The 22,914-nt window shown below is 35.8% G+C and overlaps 1 protein-coding gene across 2 annotated transcripts; it reads left to right on the forward strand.

Annotated features, from left to right (window-relative positions):
* Positions 1-529: 529 nt before the first annotated feature.
* On the forward strand, positions 530-22,747 carry LOC129277749 (uncharacterized). 2 transcript variants are annotated; one of them, XR_010295868.1, is made up of 15 exons: positions 530-617; positions 5,107-5,254; positions 6,264-7,772; positions 8,542-8,665; positions 9,383-9,480; positions 10,505-10,629; positions 10,985-11,037; positions 12,464-12,530; positions 13,472-13,579; positions 14,519-14,689; positions 15,107-15,222; positions 15,834-15,970; positions 16,543-16,589; positions 17,979-18,202; positions 18,332-22,747. XR_010295868.1 is itself a non-coding variant. In XM_064110430.1 (14 exons), the coding sequence occupies exons 2-14, from the start codon at positions 5,148-5,150 to the stop codon at positions 18,053-18,055; spliced, it is 2,739 nt and encodes a 912-aa protein (XP_063966500.1). In that variant the 5' UTR covers positions 530-617; positions 5,107-5,147; the 3' UTR covers positions 18,056-22,747. The 2 variants fall into 2 exon arrangements, 1 of the variants encoding a protein (XP_063966500.1); XM_064110430.1 differs by having other exon boundaries at positions 17,979-22,747.
* Positions 22,748-22,914: the final 167 nt, after the last annotated feature.

A 22,914-nucleotide genomic window follows, 5' to 3' on the forward strand; every position in this document is an offset into this window, starting at 1 on the left:
TTGAGGGGCTATATATGTCGTAATGGGCACAATTTATATAAAAAGTTACGAACCGAGCAAGCAATAATTTCGACATTTTTTAATTATAAAATATCAAATTTTGTGATAGATTTTGACGTAACATTTAGAAGATATTATCATATTCCACCCTTAATTATTTCTTTTCTTTTATTTTCTCCCCCCCCCCAAGCACCCCAACCCCACCCCCCCCCCCCCCCCCCCCCCCCCCCCCCCCCCCCGCTGTGACGCCCCTGAGCTAGATATTATAATAAACAAAATAAATTATTTTCTGTTGATGAAGAATTAAGAAGAAGAAGGAGAAGAAGGAGGTGGGGTGGATGGGGGTGAGATGAAGGAGCAGAGAGAGGAGGAGGAGGAGAAGAAGGAGAAGTAAAGCCTAAAGGGAAAAGAGATTTCTTGCGCTTGTAATTTTGTGAGCCGAGCAATCTGTGCGTGTATGTACCGTCCGCAGGTCCGATTTCTTTTTCCTGTTTTTTTTCTCTTTTTTTCACTTCAAGCTACCATAAATAGTTTGGTATCGCTAGCAACAATCCAAATCAGATGTCGTTAAGCGGATGAAAACCTGAATATTTAGCGGTATATTTTGAATATTATCTGTAAGTACATGTATTGGTGGATTATAATTAAATGTGTTCATGACTTAACTATTCTAGTCAGCGTGAAAGAAACGTGATTGCTGTAATTTGAAACCTGTGAAATCGGACTGCAGACTGAGTGCAACGCGACTGAGCTGAGTGAGAGACGCTTCGCGAGCTTGAACTGCTACCGGCCAGTCAGTCCGCAGCCCGTCCGAAAGTGCTCTATTTTATTCAGCGGTATGCATAGCCGTCCGTGGTTATGCATACGTAATCCGCTGTGAAGACGAACTTTCCGATCGGTGTTTTTTGCTCTTAGAATCGTTTATTCCTCACAAAATTGGTCTTATTTTATAGATAAGGCTTTGGAATTTCTGATCAGTTAAATAAAATGCGGCCTAAAATGCACATTTAACGTATTTTGAAGACCGATATTTAGCTTAGAAAAAAGGATTTTTTTCAAGAAATATATGTGAATAAACGGAGCGTATTTTTGCATAGAAATCACACTTGCATCAAATTGATATTATCATCAATATAAAGTGTAGACATTCTTCTTTATGACTGAAAAAGAATTATGAAATTACATGATGTAGCAAAGTCAGGAACCACAAAAAACCACGGCAATGTCCATCGCGAAATGATTGGAATTGCAGTAGAATTGCCGACGCGTTCTGATTCTGATTGGTCAACAACGGCGCACAGACTTACAAACTACAACATTTTATATAGCATTAAAAACCCAGAAGTAGTACGAATGCGATCTATGCCGACTTGCGTAAGCACAATGTTTTGACGTGTGCAGGGACCCTGGATCGAACCCGCCGGTATGTGGTTTTTTTTTTTTTTTTGGGGGGGGGGGGGGGGTGGTGGGGATATATTTTTGCTTTTTCTTTAAATCATATTCCTTCCCCGTTCCTACCCAGCTTTATTCTCTTTTTACTTTCATGTGAATTTCTATTTAGGCCTGTGTTATTAAATCATGGAGCTATTACTAACTATATGATTAAATCTTCTTCTTAATCACTTTTGATTTTTAAGTTCTTGATTACAATTATTTGGGCAGGGGTGGGAAGGGAAGTGAGTTAAAGGTCAAGTGCACATCAACAAAAAATTCTTTGAATAAATAGAGAAATTTCCCTTTTTAACACAAAACAGTTATATACACAAAACAATGGTATGCAAATAGAGTTGATTATGTCACATCACATTACTTTCTAAATTTTGGTTGCATTTTATTATATCAATTTTAGCAAATTTGATATAAAAACTCTTCGTCGCATCACAATAGGTTACATTCATGGAAACTACGAATGTTAAAGGAGGAATTAAAATCCCTCTCAAAATTTGTCAAAGAAAATGAGAAAATCAAAATAAAATATACCGTACATGTCATGAACATGTATCAAACAAAAAAATACACAAGAAATTAGAGTGTGTGTGACATAATCAGTTCTGTAATTTGCACATTGACCAAGATGAGCATATAATTGTTTTATAAAATTAGGCAAATTTCTCAATGTCAAAATAGTAATTTTTTAAATTTTGAATCATAGTTTTTATTAAATTTTCTGCAATACTTTATTTTTCTTTAAATTCAAATTAATTTTTTGGTGGGGTGGACTTCTCCTTATTCTATGCATGGAATGTAGGGAATGCACATTAATATTTATCCACGAACAAAATTGTATAAACATATGCAAATCAGTAATTGGACACATGTTCACTTTCCTTTCATCCAGGCCACTCCCTCACATCCACCAGGTTTACAGTCTTATAACAAAAATGATGAATTAATTATAATACCATCACACCATAGCTCCATGATCACACAACATTCACTCAGTGCTTCACAACAAATATTTCACTTCTGTTCATACATGCAATAATTACTGTGGAAAACAAAAACAAGGCGTAACCACATTCGAATACAGTTTAAAAGGACAAATATATTATACCTTTCGAGAAAAAAAAATTGTGAACATACATAACACTTAACTTTCAGCACATTAGATAACATTTAACAGAGTTGCTTGAGAACAAAATATAATTATGGGGCATTGCAAGAAACTTATGTTCAATCGCAAATCAACTACATGTTTGTGTTTAATCAAATGACTTACCCTTGATTTTGGAATGTGTGATTGAGTAGAAAGTTTCTTGCAAAGCACTATTTAGTAACATTAAAAATGTTCTTTGGTTTTAAATTGTGTATTCTTAGTTTTGTCAAGCTGTATTCCTGTCCAAGTCAGTATTCTTAGTCCTCCCCAAAACTGTGCTCTAATTTTTTTGTTTCCAATATCGATAAAGATCAATTTTCTGTTGTATCATTATCAATTCAAAATTTGCAAACGAAAAAATGGCTTTGTCCAAATCAGTCTGACCGGTATAGTACATGATGGAATCTCCCAGAATGAAGAAGCGAGCAGAGACCAGAGTCAGCAAGTGTGCAGATCTGTGTGTAGAAGAGACCAAAAAAAAGAGAGAAATAGTCTAAATTACTAAATAATCATTCAAAGTACATGTATGAATTATTTGACATGTAAGTCAAGAGACTAATAATAGTACTGTCTGCGACAGCCACAATTTTTTTATTTGAACAAAATGGTTTATAAATACTACTGAGTACGGTAGTACCAGACTTGTTTGTTTGACTTTAAACTGTTTATAGTCTATAGAGTAGACTGTCTAAGCTAATCATCATTTTATTCTTAACCGCAGCCTGGGGCAAAAGTCATTGTGGGACTCAACTTCGACTAATTAAGAAAAAAAGGTTTAGTTAACATTTTCAACATAAATCAAGAAATATCTCAATCTATAAAAACTTGATGGAATTCGGAAACCTAATAATCATTAAATAAAACTTTAGAAGAGATCTACTTATTGAGCTTCGTTTATATTAAGTCTTAATTACCAAAAAAAAAACAGGTCTACCGTCCACAGTCACATAAATAATGCGAGCCATCTGTCATCATTACAGAAGTTTCAACGTATGGGACCAAAGGCGAAATCCTACCAACCCGCGACGAACGTAATTTTTGCATTATTTCGCGCCATCGTAGAGTGAACGGGAAGGTTACTTCCGGGTAAAACGTAAATTTCTTGATTTTTAGGGTATCATTTTCTCTAAGATAAAAATATAAGGTGAGTTTGCGTCAAATTGGTTCTGACATATTTTGAACACTGACTTTTCTTCTTTATAAAAAACCCCCATCGAAACAATTTGGTTATGTAGCAAAGTCAGGAACCAAAAGTGAAATTCCGACTACAAAATCGCAGTTAAAATATTACTAAAATAAGCATCAATTAAAGAGGTAAAAATGGTAGGTTGAAAATGTCGAAATATGAAAAATTATATATCAAAATGTAGATGAAGGCCTTGAGAATAACTTACCACAATTTGTTTTGACGTAAACTGAAGTTAGCGACCAGTGCAGAGCTATAACTTCAGCCCCTCCAATTCACTGGGAAAATCAAGCCAAATTGATCGCACGTTTTCCTTCGGAGACCGCTAGAGGGCCGCTGAATAAATCTTCGTGAATATGCTCATTACCGCGCGAGCTGCGGTCTGACTGGCACGGTACGCGTAGTCCGGTGCCTGCCCTTCCTGCCCAAGGTTTCCTGGCCTGCCTGCCTGGCCTGGCTTGGGTACACGTAGATCCTGGGCTGCCAACAATTGTTGAGAGTGAGATTTTACGAGAAGCGAAGTGCAAGGGAGCGAAGCGACCAAGCCCGGCCGAGCGAAGCGATGGTGTGGGTTTGGGGGGTGACCTACCCCTCCCATGGTCACAGCTGGCAGCCATCTGTTTCAAGGAGGTTTTTAACAACATTTTTTTTTTTTTTCTCGTACACAGATCGTGCAGCCGCCATTAATGCAAAATCCCCCGACGGGGCTCATCGATTTTTGTTTAGAGTTAGACTCTATTTCAGAAAAGTTTGTAAAAAGAACTGGACCAAAATACAGACTATTATTATTATTCCGTTTTGGCCTGAAATGCGCCACCATAACAGGAAAAAATAAACTTAAAAGGAAAAAAAAAAGTGACTTACATTGCCATGGCTGTCGCGCAACTCCCTTTATTTTACATATTTCACATTATTTCCTCCTGACCTTGCCTTGACATATGTAATGTGAATTATATTTTCCCATGACATGTGTTGTGCTCAGAAGGAGGCAAAATGCAATTTGAAAGATAATGAGGAAAATTTGAAAATTTGTGTACAAAACAAATGGAGACTTGTCCACTAATTCATCCCTTTTGCAGCACGTTTGCCAATTTGAGGATCCCCATAGAAAGTATGAGACTTTTTAAACGTCCATAACTTGCTTATTTCATAACCGATTTTGATAAATTTTTTTTTTAATTTTTCCTCTCATTTTACTTACAATAAGATTGCTTCTCTTCTTGGGTTTGGTTTCCTTTAATATATTCAATATGATTTTCCTTGAATCGCATCACTATCTTTCAATAGTAGGCCTGCAGTGATATATCTATTTTAATTTTTGTAGGTAATGGCGTTCTTGTAAAGATTCCTGATCTCTAGAACAAGATGGATATAGGGGATTTAGAGCCCCTCTCTGCTCGATCCACCTCATCAGTTGAAGATGGATTTAGCAGTACCAGGAGCAAGAAATCAAAGACCCTTGCACGACTCAGGTAATGTATGCATATTTGGAAGATGAGCTGTTTTAAAGAGAATCCAACACAAATTGAAAGTTGATTATAAGAGAATAATTGGAGAAGTGGATAGGTGAAAGTTTGAACAAAATTGGACAAACAATAAGAAAGTTGGGATCTTTTTCAAAATTAGTTCTCATTTGTATTTGAAATCAGCCACAAAGGTAATATGATTGCGATGTAGTGAAGGGACCGCCCTGTCGACTTTGTCCAAACTTTTACTCTGAATGATATATCACATTCATGAGGTTATGTGTCAATATACTGTCTATGGTATTGGTACATGTATTTACTTTTTGCCCAAGGCGGAAAGGCACTTAGAGGGGGAAAAACACATAAATTCCTTCTAATCTAGTCCACCCTTTTAACCACCATGTTGCCAATTTGAGAGTTTCAACATATCCCCTTAAGATTTTTCAAAGGAACAAAAGTAAATCGATGATCCTTTGTGTGTGTGTGTGTTCCCTTATGTATTGGCAGAAAGGGTGGGGGGGAACCTCATCTTTGAGTAAGTCTCTACTTTTCAGACTGTTTTGCAAACTATAGGAAATGTTTAAGACTGTGTACTGAAAGATTATGACCAGGAAAGAGTACAGTTTAAAAGCCTTATGGGGCGTTGCAAGAAACTTGCGATCAATTGCAAGTCAATTTCTGTTCCCGAAATCAAGCATATGCCGTGCAATTAATTGTAAATTTGCGATTAATTGCTAATCTGCTTCATGAAACAAGGAGTGTAATCTCATTTGCTGTAGATAAAAGTGATCAATCAATTATAAAATTGCAACAGAATATTGCGATTGATTGCAAATATTTTCTTGCAACACCCCCTTTACTTAGTGTATAATGGGCATCATCATCTTGGTACAATAGGAATGGGTCATGTAGCTCATAGTGTCTGATTCTCTATATTGCTCTCTTTATTTCTCTTTATATTTTATTTGTTATTCTGTTGGTTATCTAACGTCAATTTAACGTCAATGTATTACAGGAAATTAAAGAAATCTGACAGCTCACTACGTGACTCTTCGAAGGATGCTCTGTTACCTCATCCACCCGATAGTCAGTCAAAAGATGATCTAACTGATAGGAAGTTGTCCAATGGCTTACTTGATGGTGGCTCTGCCCTTCCTGATGATATCAAGCAGTCAGCCAAGGTAGAAGGAGACAGGATCAGTGATGCCATCGCTGGGGACAGTCAGGGAATGGCCACCAGCCACGACCCATCGCGGCCCAAGCCATTGGATTGGGGAGAGAAGTCAACCTTGAAATCCCCCCTCTTCCCTTCATCTCTAGATCCTGTGAAACCGACGAGTCGAGGGTTAGGAGCTCTCGAACCCCTTGCTCCACGTGGAGCGCTGGAACCGCTGGAGAAACCTAAGAGAACGTTCAGTGTGAAGCCGGAAGAAAGCATAGGTAGAGTTGGTATTGGAACAAATGGGGTTTCAAAGTACGACACCAGTGAAATCAAGGAAACTGTGTATGATGCACCTACACAGAGGGGAGATGTGTTTAGGATAGATGGTGTTGTAGAGACAGAAACTAGTGATTCACAGAAATTCAGTGCATTTGCAGACAAAAACTCTGTTCAGGGAAATGAGTTTGGAAGTTTGTCGAGTGGAAAGAAACACCTACCATCTGAACCGAAGCAGATGGAAGATGTCCTTTCAAAGCCAAGTGATGTTTTAGAAGATGATGATGATGGTGATGCGCTTGATATATTACCAGATGAAGGGAAATCAAATGAACTCAGAAGTGATGTTTTAGTTCCTAGTGCAATGAAAGACAGGACTGGATTTAGAACTACATTTAGTAACTCGGCAAACAAACATGCTTTAACTGGGGAGAACCATGAAAGTAGTGTGAGTAGGAGACTGCAGGATAATGATGCATTTAATATAGTTGAAGAACATACGGTGAAGCCAAAGACGACTGTCACTTTAATTGAAGAGGATGATGATGACAGTGATGATGAGTTAATCGTTGTCAGTCCACTGGTACCCTCGTCTAAACCTCGAACAGACAATGTTCCTCCAAGAATCGAAGGAACTTTGATGGGTGATCATTTAGAGGAAAGTGAGGGAGAAGTTGAGTTGCCAAATAGAACGGTTCCTGATCAGAGTGATGGCGATGAAGACATAGATGATGATAAAGAAGATGAAGAAAACCTGAAGCAATATCTAAAAGACAAACTACAGCATATAGAGGATAGTGAGGACAGTGATGCCCTTGTTGCGAGTCCAAGCCATTCCTTGAGGGCTGGACGTCTCTCCCCTATAACCAATGCCGGTGTTCCTCCTCCACTTCCTAACACCATCATGTCTCCTTCCTTGAGGACCAGTTACAAGAGGGATAATGATCTTGAGGATAGTTTCGGAAACTCGGAGATATCCGATGCAGTTCTTAGCAGTGGGTCCATGTCTGAAACCAACAGGTCTATGGCATCCAGCTCCCTGCTACTGAACACGCTCACCAATAAGGGGGCAAGAAGTGGAAACATGTAAGTCATTTATAATGTTTTGAAATCTACATTTTTGACATATATTTTTCAGCGTAGTGTGATAATGAAAGATAATACTGTAGTTTTAATAAATTGACAGTTGATACAATCCCTGGCTTAGGTTACAAGACATTCTTAGGGGCTTGTGAACTACATGGTGATCAGTTTTCTTTTCTGTTCTAATATCTAGTATATCAAGGTTCAGGAGTGTTGGTAGAGATGTATACATGTATTGTAACTTTGGGAAGTTCCATTGACAATAAAGACAAATTTAAGAAGGATTTTGAAGACTACATTAAGTGTCCCTTCAGTCATGCTATCATATGACTGAATACTGCCGTGATTATCGTTCTCCATGATTTCAATGGCGATTATCTTTGTTCTTAGTTTTTATGACATGTTTATATTTCACTCATTTATTGTTTCTTCTTAGCTTCTATGACATGATTATCATTGTCTTTCGCAGTTTCTACGACCTGATTATTTTTCACTCATTCATTGTTTCTGCAACTTTTAAAATATCAAATATCAAAGAAAATATGTAGTACATAACAAAAAAAAAAAAAAAAAAATATATGAACAAGGTCATAATTTCTGTATAACGTTTGAAGAAGGTTGCAGGGGTTGCCACATGTTGTTGTTCTTAGTTTCTATGACAAGATTATTATTGTTCTCCTTTGTTTCTATGGCATAATTATTATTGTTCTCCTTGGTTTCTATGGCATAATTATTATTGTTCTCCTTGGTTTCTATGACATTGTTTCTGTAGGAGTTACCTGAGTGGAGGGGTGCGCAATTCAGGGTCCCTGGTCGGCAAGGATGAACTGGATTCCCATCTTCCAGAGCGAAGGCTACGTATCTTTGTTGCAACCTGGAACATGCACGAAGACAAGGTGAGATTTCAAGTTGAGTTCTGGGGATCGTTTCCTGAAACAGATGATTTGACTGACCATTTTTATAAGTTACCGAAATCCTTGCATTCGATTGGCTCGGAACAATTCTGTCAGTGATAATCACTAATTGTTGTTTCATTAAATACTACACTGGTCTGGGTATGATTTTAAAACACCCACAACCCTGGTGGGAATCGGTCCATGCGGGGGGGGGGGGCTCAAGATATGACCTCATGGATACATCATAGTACATTGATTTCATTGGGGCCTATGAGGTACTCATGAGGTCATATCTTGGGCCTCGTCCAGACTGGTTCCCACCAAATTTTAGTTACCGAGGTATTTTATCATGCTCAACTGAAATATAGTAACGAAAATGCTGAAATACAAAAAGACAAATTTATGATGTCACATTTTGGTAGAGTGCAAGGAACCCTTGTTTAGATTGAGGGTCTAATTCATAAGAAAAAAATGTGAAAATACTTTGATAGGGGAATTTTTACTAACAAAATCAAGTTACGACGAAAACCTGGGATTGCATTCTTAAACAACAATATAGTTGAATTGCCTCCACCTACCCTATGATCCAGCTACAACCATTTCTTTTAACCTGTTGACTACTGAGTTCTGTAATTCCCTCAGGCTCAGTATAGGGACTACCGGGTTTCAGTAGCCATTGGGTTAATTGATCTCAAATCTCTACTATCTCTATTGCAGGAAATACCTGAGAACCTTGATGATCTGCTTCTACCTGAAGACATTGAGTACATGCAGGATGTCTATGTCATTGGCACGCAAGAATCTTCTCCCGATATGTGAGTTTAGACAAGAATGATAGATTCAAACCTGTCTACAGAGACCACTGAAGGGGCACCATTTCATGAAATTTGTCAGCATCAACTAATAGTCATTCTCTTGACAGTTGCCATAGTAACAGTCAAAGGCCATAGCTTCTCGGCCAATCAAATATCTTGAATTTAGTCATCATTGACAGTTGTCGGTGGACAAATTTTGATGAAACACTCCTGTGGCGTTTATGAGAATTAGGACTTTATGGGCAGGTTCCAGTAATACGTGTTTAAATATGAATACTCTGAGAGAAGCTGAACTTGTGGTTTCTATAGATGAATGGTCCATCTTTACAGATCATTGCTAAAGTGGGTCTGACTGTAATATGTAACATTTATACAGTGCATCCCACCAAAAAAGAAAACCGAGATTCATAGTTATATTTTTTCAAAATAGCAATACGATTTATAGTCTTTCATCTATACAGTCATAAAGTTTTCTTCTTCACTTTGATACCAAATGATCTAGATGATCTTGAACAGTTTGAAAATTCAATGTCAAATCCAAGAAGCACAGAAAAAAAAGGTCGAGATTTGTCAAGGATGCAACAACCTTGCGTGAAGAAAGGGGACTAGGCTAATTAGCATATCTTAAGTATTTTTTTCCCCTATTAAATCTCTAAATGGGAGTGGATGCAGATTTACATGCAAGTTTCTGTGCAAATCATTTCTGACCTGTCTCCGCATTTATTGCTTTACTCTGCAAGACACGAACAATTCACTAAGTGTTTGTTCTTAAACCAAAGAAGAGATATCATTCTTACTATTTATGTTAAAATTTATAATCTAAACACATTCAACGATTGTGATATGTAGCTCTAAAGACGGTTTGCTTTTTTTTTGTGGGACGCACTGTCTAGTGCTTAATAAAATGTTACTAAGTGCTGCATATTACCCCGGCTGTAATCTGAAAGTTGCGATGTAGCTCAAGATTAAGTATACACAACTCAAAATAAATAAAATCCGATGTGACTCTTGTTTGTTTTGACAGAACGGAATGGGAGATACGTCTACAGGAAACCCTTGGTCCATCACACGTTCTACTCCACTCGGCAGCGCACGGTGTCCTTCAATGTGTGGTGTTCATAAGGAGAGATCTCATTTGGTTCTGCTCTCGTAAGTGTGATTTTATGACATTGTATAATTAAAACAAAGATGGAATTCAAAAGCAGTAAATTCCTCCTTGCACTAATAGATGCGGTTTGGCTAATCATTCCCTAAAACTATATCAAATTGCCTGAAGAGCAATCCTATAAAAACTGTTCTTATTTTGTTGAAATTTTGCATTTCAAAGACTATGAAACGTCTTTGTAAAGAATAAATCAAAATCTAATGATATTGTAAAATCCTTCAGTGAACATACCAATGTACTCTCCGGATGACACATTCTACAGAATTAACAAATAATATGCAAATATTTTTGTGTTGGAAATGTGCTTTAGTATGAGTAATTCTCGTTGCTTTTTTACAGCTGTGGAAGAATCCAGAGTATCCACTCGACCAGGATCGATGATTAAAACAAAGGTTTGTTGATTGGTTTATACTGTAGCCATTTGCTTTGGTTTAACATTAGTTGGTTGAAATCTTCAAGGCTGTTTTGAGATGAGTTCAATGAAATTGGCCCGAATTCACAATGGTGGTTTAGAAAACCGTTGGTTGAACCCATCATGGTTTTTTAAGATATCATGTATAAAGTATGCTTAATTTACCGCATACAAAAAAATGTTCAATGCTGATGCATGCTTTTGTCACAGTTCGCAAAATTGACGCCTGTTGCTATGGTCGAGCATGCTATTTTATTTATGAGTCCACTGTCTTGAAGAGTAGATTAAAAAACAGTGGAATCATTAATAAAATAGCATGCTCAACCATGGCAACAGGCATCATTTTGGCACACTGTGAGAAAAGCACTCATCAACAGTGGACATTTTTTAATATACGTGGTAAATTAAGCCTAATTTATACATGTACATGAAATCGGCATAAAACATGGTTTCAACTGACGGTTTTCAAAACCACCTTTGTGGATTTAGACCATTAAGTTTGACTTTAATTTCTGTGGGGTTTTGTATTATATTATGTTACCAAACACCACCACATTGGTCAGATTATACCGAAAGACATGTCTTACGTAAAGCAAGAAATTATATTACGCGTTTCATACCATTGCGCACGTTGACATAATAAACTCGACTTTAAGTGACACTTATGTCTATGTGGAACATTTTCATGATTCTCTTGTAAATTGGTTTGATCTTATCTATTTGATCTAATACTAGGGTAGTGCTTCACAAAATTGTTCATAAGTTATGCACAACTTTGTGCATGGCTGTGACTGAAACATGTTATTGTACTAATTAAAGATACCCCAATTTACCCTGGGGAGTACTTCACAAAGATTTAAGTTATGCTTAAATGCCGACACACACATGATGTGCAACACCCAATATTATTGCAGAAGTGCGCATCCTCGTAGCTGCATGATTTGACCAATGTGGTGATGCGTTTTATACCACATGTATGCAAATGGGAATTTAAGAGTGACTCTAAGTTGCTCTTAAATCTTTGTGAAACATGCCCATTGGTGTGCTAGTTTCTGTTTCAGTTTATGTTCATTTGATGTATTTCTGGTTTCCCTATTACCAAGTGGTGCTACACGAAACATATTAGTTCAAATTGGGAGGGCCATGGGAATGATAAAATGGTGTGGTAAATGTGCAATTTGCATTTATAGATAATATGATTAATTATTGCACAAACTGGTTGTAGATGACCATGTAAAAGTGTGTACTGGCCATCATTTACATCACTGTAGTGTTCTCAATTGACAATAATTACAAGAAGTATGATGAATATGAAATAGATGGTGTAATCGTGTGCATGATGATTAGGATTATTTTGAAATATTAAGTACAAATCCATCTTTCTACTCCTTGTTCTTGTATTACAGGGTGCAATAGCTGTCAGTTTCAACTTCTTTGGGACTTCATTTATCTTCATTGTTTCTCATTTTACCTGTAAGTATTGGATATTCCTTTTATGCTAGTTGACAGAGATATTTTGTTTTATGGTTGTCCGTCTTTCCATCCCGTTTTTGTTCTCGCGATATCTAATTAAAAGTTTGACAGATCAACTTCAGATTTGGTCCAAATATGCATAGAGGAGTGAAAATGATCTTATTGGATTTTAGGTCATGAAATTAAAAGTCAAAGGCCACATACATGTATGTCATTACATACATTGAAATATCTTGTCCTCATGATAACTAAAAAATTGTTTTGAGTGTTCATGTTGAGTCTTCATAAATATGAATATATATGTGACAGATCATGATCTGATTAGATTTTGGGGTCATGGGGGTCAACAGTCAAGGTCACAAATGGTCATTATAGACCTGAAAACATCTCTTTCTCATGACAACTGAAGAACCATTTTAAAGGGGTCAGTTTCAAACTTGGCTTGTGTAAGCACATTTGAGTGAAGATATTGTGATTGGATTTCTGGCCACGTGGTCAAAGTTCAAAGGTCAGAGATCATTATTGGAAAGTTGTAATTGTGTATTGAATGTATTCTTGGTCTGGCATTGGATGAGGCATGAATTTCAACTGCCTGTAGTTTATTTATTTATTTATTTAAAAACAGGGAAGCCCATTCAACAATGTGTTGGTCTCCCATGGGGCCCTGTGACAATGTACATAGCATAACATAACAATTATAACAATTCATTTACATAGCAACATCATAAGAGAGGCATAAATAAATTAGTAAATACATGTGAAGGAAATAAGGAAACATACAATTAACAATAAAATTGCAATGATTTAAAAAGCAGATGACGTGAAAGTATTAAGACATGTATTATTACAATTACAATTAGCCAAAATCTGTAAAAATAAGAAGTTGAGAATCTATCTATTTATATTTGCCCATAATATTGTTTATCAATCTGTAAACATAGCTGGAGATGAGAATATGAAGGAGAGACTGTTTGATTATGAGAAGATCCTGAAAGGCATCAGTCTACCAGAGAAAGTCCCACCAACCAGGAAGTTTAATATACTTACAAGTAAGATCATCTTAGTTATTCCAGTACGATATTACAGATGTACAGTTTGTAGAGCTGTAGGACATCATGATGCTTTGAATGTGAAGAAGGACTCTTGTAATAAAAAAGTTTTAAAAAATATGCCACTCCATAAGGCTTATTTACAAGACAAATGCAGAGCTGAGTGACTGTTACAAAATATTTGTATTTATCATGAAAATCCAACAAGAACATGATGATAATAAAGTCCCTATTATTGCTGCATTGGCTTTCCATATGCAACATTATGGAAGCATGTATATGTGCATCTGTTAAGACCTGGGCCCCTTACAAAGAGTTACGATTGATCCGATCAACCTCAACTAGATGGAAATCCATCAATGTCATAATTTTTCACATAGAAAATTTGCACAATGTCCTGTGGAAATACAGAGGATCACACTGAATGTTCAAGACAACAAAGAGTGTATGAATATACAACATATCTAGAAAACATGTGGAACTAACATGCTTTTTAGATGATGATGTTGCTAACTTTCCATAGTTGTGGTTGATTGGATCAATCGTAACTCTTTGTAAGATGGGGCCCTGAACCGTAACCCTTCTCTTACCCACACCATCTAAGCTTGTAGGGAAAAGAATGTCTGAAAATTAGCCGGAAGAGTGTTATCCATAGCTCCAATTAATTGCACAGTCAAGTGCTCACCAGCAGCGCTTTATATCTTTTTATTCTGTCCATGTTTGCTTTCCATATGTATAAAAGATGCAGAAAGCATGCGCATGTCCCGGGCTTCTTGTAGGAGCTACAGTCAAGCATGCCTAGCAGAGCTTCTGACTAAGGATCCCAGAACTTTGGCTCTCTGGCATGGTCCTACATCAGGTACCAAGCATGCATATTGCTACTGCTGCTATTATGTGAGAACTGTTTCCATGACAAATTAAAATTTGATATCGTTTTAGGTGATGTGACAACCCGCTTTGACTGCGTTTTCTGGTGTGGAGACTTCAACTTCCGGTTGGCCGAGAACAAGGCTCGGGTCGAGGGCTGGATTGATCAACTGAAAAGAGGCAATAAAAATGATTATGATATCCTACTGCAACATGATCAACTCAATAAAGCAATGCAAAGAAGTAAGATTTGAATTTTATTCCTCCATAAAGTCTTTATTTTTCTGTTAAATACTCTACTAACTTTCTTGTTTCCCTTGCATTCTTCTTCCCACACTCCCTTCTCTCTCTTTCTCTGCCACTGCCTCTCAGCTTTTTATTTTTCCTCAGTTCAGTTTTATTTCTGTCTCTCTACATTCTCTCTTGTTATTGATTAAGCTCCTAAGAAAGGGTTGCGTGTCATTCTTAAAGTTGCTTGTAACATACAAACTGGTTCATGATACAATCATAAGTTTATGTAAAACATATCATGTGGTATATTAAAGACTATCAAGAAGTATACCAACTGCTTATAGACCAAGTGAAATAAATCATTTCAATGACTTTAAAATTTGTTTTGATTTTTTCGTTATAATGAATTCAATATTCCTTGTTACGCAGATGAGATATTTCAGGGCTTCCATGAGGGTAAAATCAACTTTCTGCCATCGTACAAATTTGACATCGGAGAGGATATATACGACACATCAACCAAAGCCAGGGTACCATCCTATACTGTAAGTTATGTTGATGTTCGTTACCATGATTTCAGTCTTTGCCAATATTGTGAATAGTCAAATCTGACAACTTTTGTCTCTGCTGTTATGTTCTATATTTTACTTGACTTGAGTGGTATAATGAGGCAAAAATAAAAACAAACAAGCAAACAAAATTTAATGGGCTGAGGATTGGATAAATTGAAATATTTCTAATAATTTTCAAGCTAGTTAAAGAAGCAAACCCTTAAAAATCAATACTTTAACGAATGTTATGTTCTCTGTGTTTACTTGACTTACCGTAAATGGTTTAATGAGGCAATAAAAGAGAACTTTAAAGGGGGCAGTCTTGGATATACAGCACTATTTCTGAAAATGTTCAAGCAAACCAAGGGAGCAAAGAAGAATCTGTACTAGTCATAGATTTGGATTATAAAAAAAATTGGTCATCAATTTAATTTTGATGAAACATATGATGTTAAAAAACACATTTTTTTTTAATATGTAAAAATATAACAAATACTAATTATCTCTGGTTATAGCAAACTCAAGTTGGAAAGTACTTATTACGTATGAAACATATTGTACATGTAAACTGATTTTTGTATTGGTTTATTTTCATTTGCACACAGGATCGGGTATTGTATAAGAGTCGCAGGGTAACTGACATCTCATTAATTCACTACAGCAGCTGTGAAGAAATCAAGACATCAGATCATCGGCCGGTCTATGGGGTCTTTGAGGCTGGAATCAGACCTGGAAAAGAAAAGTAAGTTGTCTCCCTACCAAGTCCATTCTGTTTTTTTTTTTGGAGGGGTAGGGGTGAGGAGGAACAGGAAAAAGGGGAAGAACAAGAAGGAGAAGATGAAGAAGAAATCGGAGGAGAGAGAAGAAAGTGAAAGAAAGAAGGGGAGGAGAAGAGTATCAAAGTTATGTAGATGGATGTAGAGTTGATGTCTCTGTGAAAAGGATTAAAACTCCATTATTATTCTGTTTATCAGATTCTTGTGTACTGTACTCAGATATGAATTTCATAAAGTGATAACAACGTACCTGTAGCAAGACTATTATGGGCATATAGCTGGACACAAACGCTATTGACTACTACTAACAAGTTGGACAACTCCTCATAAAGCCACTTTGCCCTGTATATACCTGAGATAACTTCTTCTAAAGCAGGGTCAAAATGGGGGAAAAAACCCCACCAATAACCATGTCTATTCTACGACACCAAGAGCTTCGTCATGAATTTAACATGAAAATGTTATTCTCAGTTAGATTTCCATTCTCTGTTGTGAGAAACATATAATTTATTTGCATTTTTTTTCTTTGTTTTTACAGCTCAGTCATGGGAGGTGGAATGTTTGTTCGCGAGGTCTACATAGAAGGTATGTTTATAAACCAGGGGAATGTTTCATGAAACAGGGAGCCAGTGATTTCCAATGACTATTTGTTATAAGCTACTGAAATCCTTGCATCTTATTGGCTGAGAGCAAACTTGTCGATGACATTCACTGGCAAGCTGCTTCATGAAATATTCCCCAGATAAACCATTGCCTACTGGAATGGTTAGTCCCTGTACAAAGTCTGAGGGAATTTATAGAATTCCGTAGCCATTGGGTTAATCGTTCTGTCTTGAACTCATATAAGGAGTTGATTATTATTTGCTGACATTAGAATCTACAAAAGACACTGGAAATACTGAAGGCAATGAAGATTTTCATAGCTAGATCCACAAGAGATATAAAATTATTATAATATGAAAAATATCTGGTATGAGATTTTTTATGCGATATAGCAGCTTTACTGTACTTTGCCTTGTTGAATTTAAGGTCAACCCCCCCCCCCCCCCCCCCCCGCTTCATAAAATGTACCACAAGTTACAAATGATCACGGTATGTGTTGTACAAACCCTCAGAACTTTGGAAAATAACAAAATTTACCAGACAAGTAGAAGTAGAGTTTAGACATGGGGTTGTAGAAGTTGTGGCCGCCAATACTGGGATTTTTCTTAAAATTTTTAAGGTTACATGTGACTGGCAATGGCCAGTGGTATAAGACCAAGTGATAATCAGTCCAAATTGTAATATACAGTAGACCACCTGACATGAACTCTTCTGAACTCAGATTTAATTCCAACTCTGGTCATAAGTAGTGGTTTTACTATGATTAGCCAAATGTACAACAAACAGAGTTTCAATTTTTCAGCAAATTTTGCACTTGAATCATTAATTAATTAATCACTGTCTGGGAATAATAAAGTAGTTTTTCACCATTGAAGGATGGGGACTACCGGTAAGCAATATACACATAATAAACATGAAAATGTAAACCAAGTTTTTGACATTTTAGGCTCCCCATAATTTTAGCACAGATTTTCGACATTTGCCTATAAACCAGACTCCAAGAATAAAGGCCAGGCGCGGATCCAGGGGGGGGGGGACACGTGCCCCCCCTTTTGAGAAGAAAAATTAAAATTTGTAATGTAAAAATGCCATTGAAATCGAGGTGTGCCCCCTCTTTTGAAGCTTTTTTTTTTTTTTTTGCTTGCTTGTCAATTTTTTTTGGGTTCGAAATATCCTTCATTTGTGGTTGAAAACCTTTTTTTTTTTGGGGGGGGGGGGGGGCTTGTCAAAATTTTCCTCCGAAAAATTTGCCCCCCCTTTTGAAAAATCCTGGATCCGCCCCTGATAAAGGCCAAAGTAAAAATCAGATTTAAACCAACTGGGTTTGGATCAATTGGCTATAAACCCTTGTTATCTCTTATTTTCCTGCAGGTATCAAGAGAAGGGTGGCGAAGTCTGGAATGTCAAAAAGGACACAAGCAGGGAGTTCTGTCTGCTCCGTCATGTGATCATAAGGTATCAGGCGACTGCTTGTCATGTGACATATGTGTGTAGGTATCAAGATCAGAGGTGACAAGTTTGGAGTGTCAATGAGAGAGGATACAAGCAGATTGAGTTCTGTCTGTTCTGTCATGTGATCATTAGGTATCTATCAGGTGACACCTTGTCATGTGATATTGTGACTGTAGGAATCAAGAGAAGAGTGGCCAGATAAGGAAGGTCAAGGAGGACACAAGCAGGTTGCGTTCTGTCTGCTGTCATGTGATCAAATAGGCATCTATCAGGTGACTTCCTTTGTCATGTGACATCGTGACTGTAGGAATCAAGAGAAGAGTGGCCAAGTCTGGATATCAAAGAGTGATTTCACTGTTCATATAAATTAACTGACATAAACAGTGGGCTAAATAATGCTATCACCTTCGACAGCATGCATGAATGTAGTGTGACAATGTCAGCTTATATATTAAGAAAAGGTTCATTTTCAAAAGCACACATTCATTATATCAGCTGAATTGAACATCATTAATGCATTAATCTGCATAAACCATCAATAGCTTCAGACCACTGACCCAAAACCCTTTTCATGAAATTGGGCCATGGTGTGTTTTCCCAATGCAGCAGTGACATGTGATTGCTCTTCCTCATTTAATCTCATGAATTTATCATTGAATGTGAGGCCAGTCATTCCATTAAAAGAAATGTTTAAAGGACAAGTTCACCCCAATGAAAAAATGATTTGAATAAAAAGTGAAAAATCCAACAAGAATAATACTGAAAATTTCATCAAAATCGGATGTAAAATAAGAAAGTTATGATATTTAAAAGTTTCTCTTAATTTCACAAAACGACTATATTTGCACATCCCAGTCGATATGCAAATGAGGAGACTGATGACATCACTCACTCTTTCTTTTGTATTTTATTATACAAAATATGAAATATTCTAATTTTCTCCTCATTGTCCTGTGAAACTAAGTTTCATTTCTCCCTGAACATGTGGAATTACCATTGTTTAACATTTAATGGTTCAGTCAGGTTGGTCCTTATTGTCAAATCTGTAAAAATTGAAACATTGTATAATTCAACAATAAAAAATATGAGAAATAGTGAGTGAGGAACATCATCGACTCTGCATTTGCATGCAACTAAATTGTGCATATAACTTTAAAATGTCATAACTTTCTAATTTTACATGTACATCCAATTTTGATGAAATTTTCAGCATTATGCTTGTCTGATTTTTCTCTATCAATTAATTCAAATGAACATTTTTCGGGGGGTGGACTATACCTTTAAAGATAAACTTGTGCAATGACCGCTGATTGTGTGTTTTACATTTGGTGGATGATAGCTTTAATAAAAAAATATATATATAAGAATATATAATGTTGAAAAAATTGTGGAAATCATAGCATTTTTCATTGTGCTGCATATTGATATTGCGCACTTCATATATCTTACAATTATATACATTTCAGTGTATAGATCATACTTTCGCATGGTAGTATCTATCCTCCGCCTGTACACCTGCCAAATGTCATATATACCTCTAGATTATTAGGATGAATAGATCATGTAGGGGAGAATGAAGAAATAAGTTAAAATTGCATGTGTATTGGTATGTGTATGAAAAGTATTATCTTCACTACTATAAAAGACCTTGAGAACTTAGTGTGTATTGTCATTTTCTATTCATACTTAAATCATTTTGATGAATTTTTGTTGTTGAGAAATATAATGTAGATATTCACCTCAGTATTGAACATAAAGTCATTGTGTGTTTTATAGCAGATATAAAACCTTTTAATTCAATTCGATTCAATGTCTTTATTTCCAAATTCTTTGAAAAATTATGAATTTACAACACATAAGATCATATAACTGCATTTCAAATCATTAAAAATATACATTTATAAGTACAGTAGATGATGAATCCATTCCATAATTTATTCATGTACAATAAAGTAGATGAGGAAAAGGAAGGGGGACGGACTAAAAAAGCAAAGCAAAGCTTGTGGGTAAAAACGTTCCCCAGTAAGAAAATAGGTAACTGTATGTACAAAAGTCAAGTGCGTAACAGCTGTTCTGCCAAACCCAGAGTAATTATGCTGCACTTCTGTGGATAGAGCGTTTAGAGAATTCTTTATAAAGCTTCTGTACATGACAAACAGTATATAAGCAAGAATAACAAACAGTATATAAGCAAGAATAATGATGATAATTATTTTTTATTGTGCAGTTTCTTTGGTGAGCTTTTGACAAGATTAAATCTTTTTATAAGTACAGAGAGAGAAGTACATGTTGGCATACTTTGTCATTTACTACATGTACAGTGCATACTTGCCAACTGTCCCTATTTACATCCCTATTTTGGGGGACAAACCTAGCAGTTTTCACCCGAAATGACCTTGTGTCCATATTTCTGTGAAAGTTTGTCCATTGGGTGGCATTGAAGAGTTTGCAAAGTCCCCATTTTTCTTTCTTTTTGTAATCCTTTGTCCTTGTTTATGAACTTGCAATGTTGGTACGGATGACAAAGCTGTATAACAGTAATTTCTGTTCAATTTTGTTTAGATCATGTGAATTACTTTTGGATGAAATTATCTTGAAAAAGTGAGCATTTGCTGTGCTTGTTTTGTTTTCACAACATTCCATTATTGTCTTACTTTTTTCATGTCAATGGACTGCTTCTATACCCTGACTTGTTAAGAAATAAAATCAATCTTACAATTAATTGTAAGTCATACTACATGATTTGCCATAGATGTACAATTGATATCAGTCATATGATTGCTTGTATCTTTTTTATGTGGCATGGTATTGGTCTTTCAAAGATCAGAAAGCCCCTTTCTTAAAGGACAAGTCCACCCCAATAAAAAGTTGATTTGAATAAAAAGAGAAAAATCCAACAAGCATAACATTGAAAATTTCATCAAAATCGGATGTAAAATAAGAAAGTTATGACATTTTAAAGTTTTGCTTAATTTCACAAAACAGTTATATGCACATCCTGGTCAGTATGCAAATGAGGAGACTGATGACATCATCCATTCACTATTTCTTTTGTATTTTATGATATGAAATATTCTAATTTTCTCCTCATTGTCAAGTGATACTACGACTAATTCCTCCATGAACATGTGGAATTAGCATTGTTTAATACTATATGATTCAGTCAAGTTGGTCCTTGTCAAATCTATAAAAAATGAAATATTGTATACTTCAAAAAATAAAAAACAAAAGAAATAGTGAGTGATGGACATCATCGATTGACTCACCTAGTTGTGCATATCACTGTTTTGTGAAAAATAAGCGAAACTTTAAAATGTCATAACTTTCTTATTTTACATCCGATTTTGATGACATTTTCAGCACTATGCTAGTTTGGTTTTTCTCTATTTATTCAAATCAGCATTTTCCTGGGGTGGACTTGACCTTTAAAGAACTTACAATTATGGAAATATTTCCATTCTAGATAACTACATGTATCATGGCAACATGGCTCAACAGCTGTAAAAAAGAGGCTCCCATGGCAGCAGATACATGTAAATCTTGTTGGTCAAATATCTGATCCAGTCAGGGTGACATAATACAGGGAATCATTTATATCATTCTTAGTACAGTTTACCCCAAAGATAATATGCTGTCTCTATTGTTCAGTATTCCACTTATTCAGGGTTGTATTTTGGTAAAATTATACTCGATATTTATATTACTCGCTGAACTATCGTATTGAAAGGGTATTATAGATCTTATTCACCCTGTTAACTTTTTCTTTAGGTACTATTGCATTGGAGATTTTTGCAAATGAAATTAGATTTGAATATCTCAATTTTCGAATTCCAGGAACTGTATAAATTGTTTAATTAAGTACACTGTCCCATTGAAATGTTTGAATATAAATCTGAATTCTATACATGTCTAAAACAGTCACTTCTAATTCAGCTTTTAGTACATCGTGAGATATATTTACACTTTTCCACAACATAAAAACGTCTTATGTTCCTTGAAAAATGTTATTTTTAAGAGACTGGAACACTTTAAAGCTTGATTATTAACCCATGTATGTATTTATTTATTAGATATCATGATGCAACTGAAAGTATGTATTTTCTTTGTTTTGTGCGTAGTAGCTTGAGATTGACAAATGTGCCTGTTTTGAAATATGTATATAATAGATTCTATGCATTACTGCTCTATTGTACAGTTGGTCAAAGCTTATATTTATAATTTATTCAAATATCTGTATAATTTTCACTTTAGTTTGCTCTGTGTGTGTTTTTTTTTTCAATAACGTACAGTATTCATGGACTATCTACTTATAAAACTAATGCCTTGAATGCTTTCTACATGTGCAAAGCATCTCGATAATGTTACTTATTTGAGAATGAATACTCGAAGTAGTATTTTTATACAGCTTTGGTTTTTATCAAGACTTTCATCTTTTGCAATCCAAAAAATGATTTTGTTGCCTTGAGCCCCATTAATTTTGAATTCTTAAATTGATATTAATGACCAGAACCTGGGGAACCGTTTGTATAGCACTTTATTTTTAAGTGTCACCAGAGAAATCTTTGAAAAGGGTAGTTTTTGCTTCGACCCTTTTATTATTCATTATGCATATAAAGAAAAGCATTTGTCTTGCATTTTCTATTTTCCAACTTATGAAATGAATAAACCCTTATTTATTGAACTATCAATACCATATTGGTTCCTGCACTTTTTATTTTGAAATCATACAATAGTTCAACTTTGATATCTATCAAGTGATATTAGTTAGTGTGATCTGCATTATTCTCTCTCATACCCTATCTATTTCTCTATTTATTTTGTGTGTACCTATCATCTTCATATCTTTCTTTCTACC

This window comes from Lytechinus pictus, chromosome 15 (assembly GCF_037042905.1).
Source record: "Lytechinus pictus isolate F3 Inbred chromosome 15, Lp3.0, whole genome shotgun sequence".
NCBI classification, from domain to species: Eukaryota; Metazoa; Echinodermata; class Echinoidea; order Temnopleuroida; family Toxopneustidae; genus Lytechinus; species Lytechinus pictus.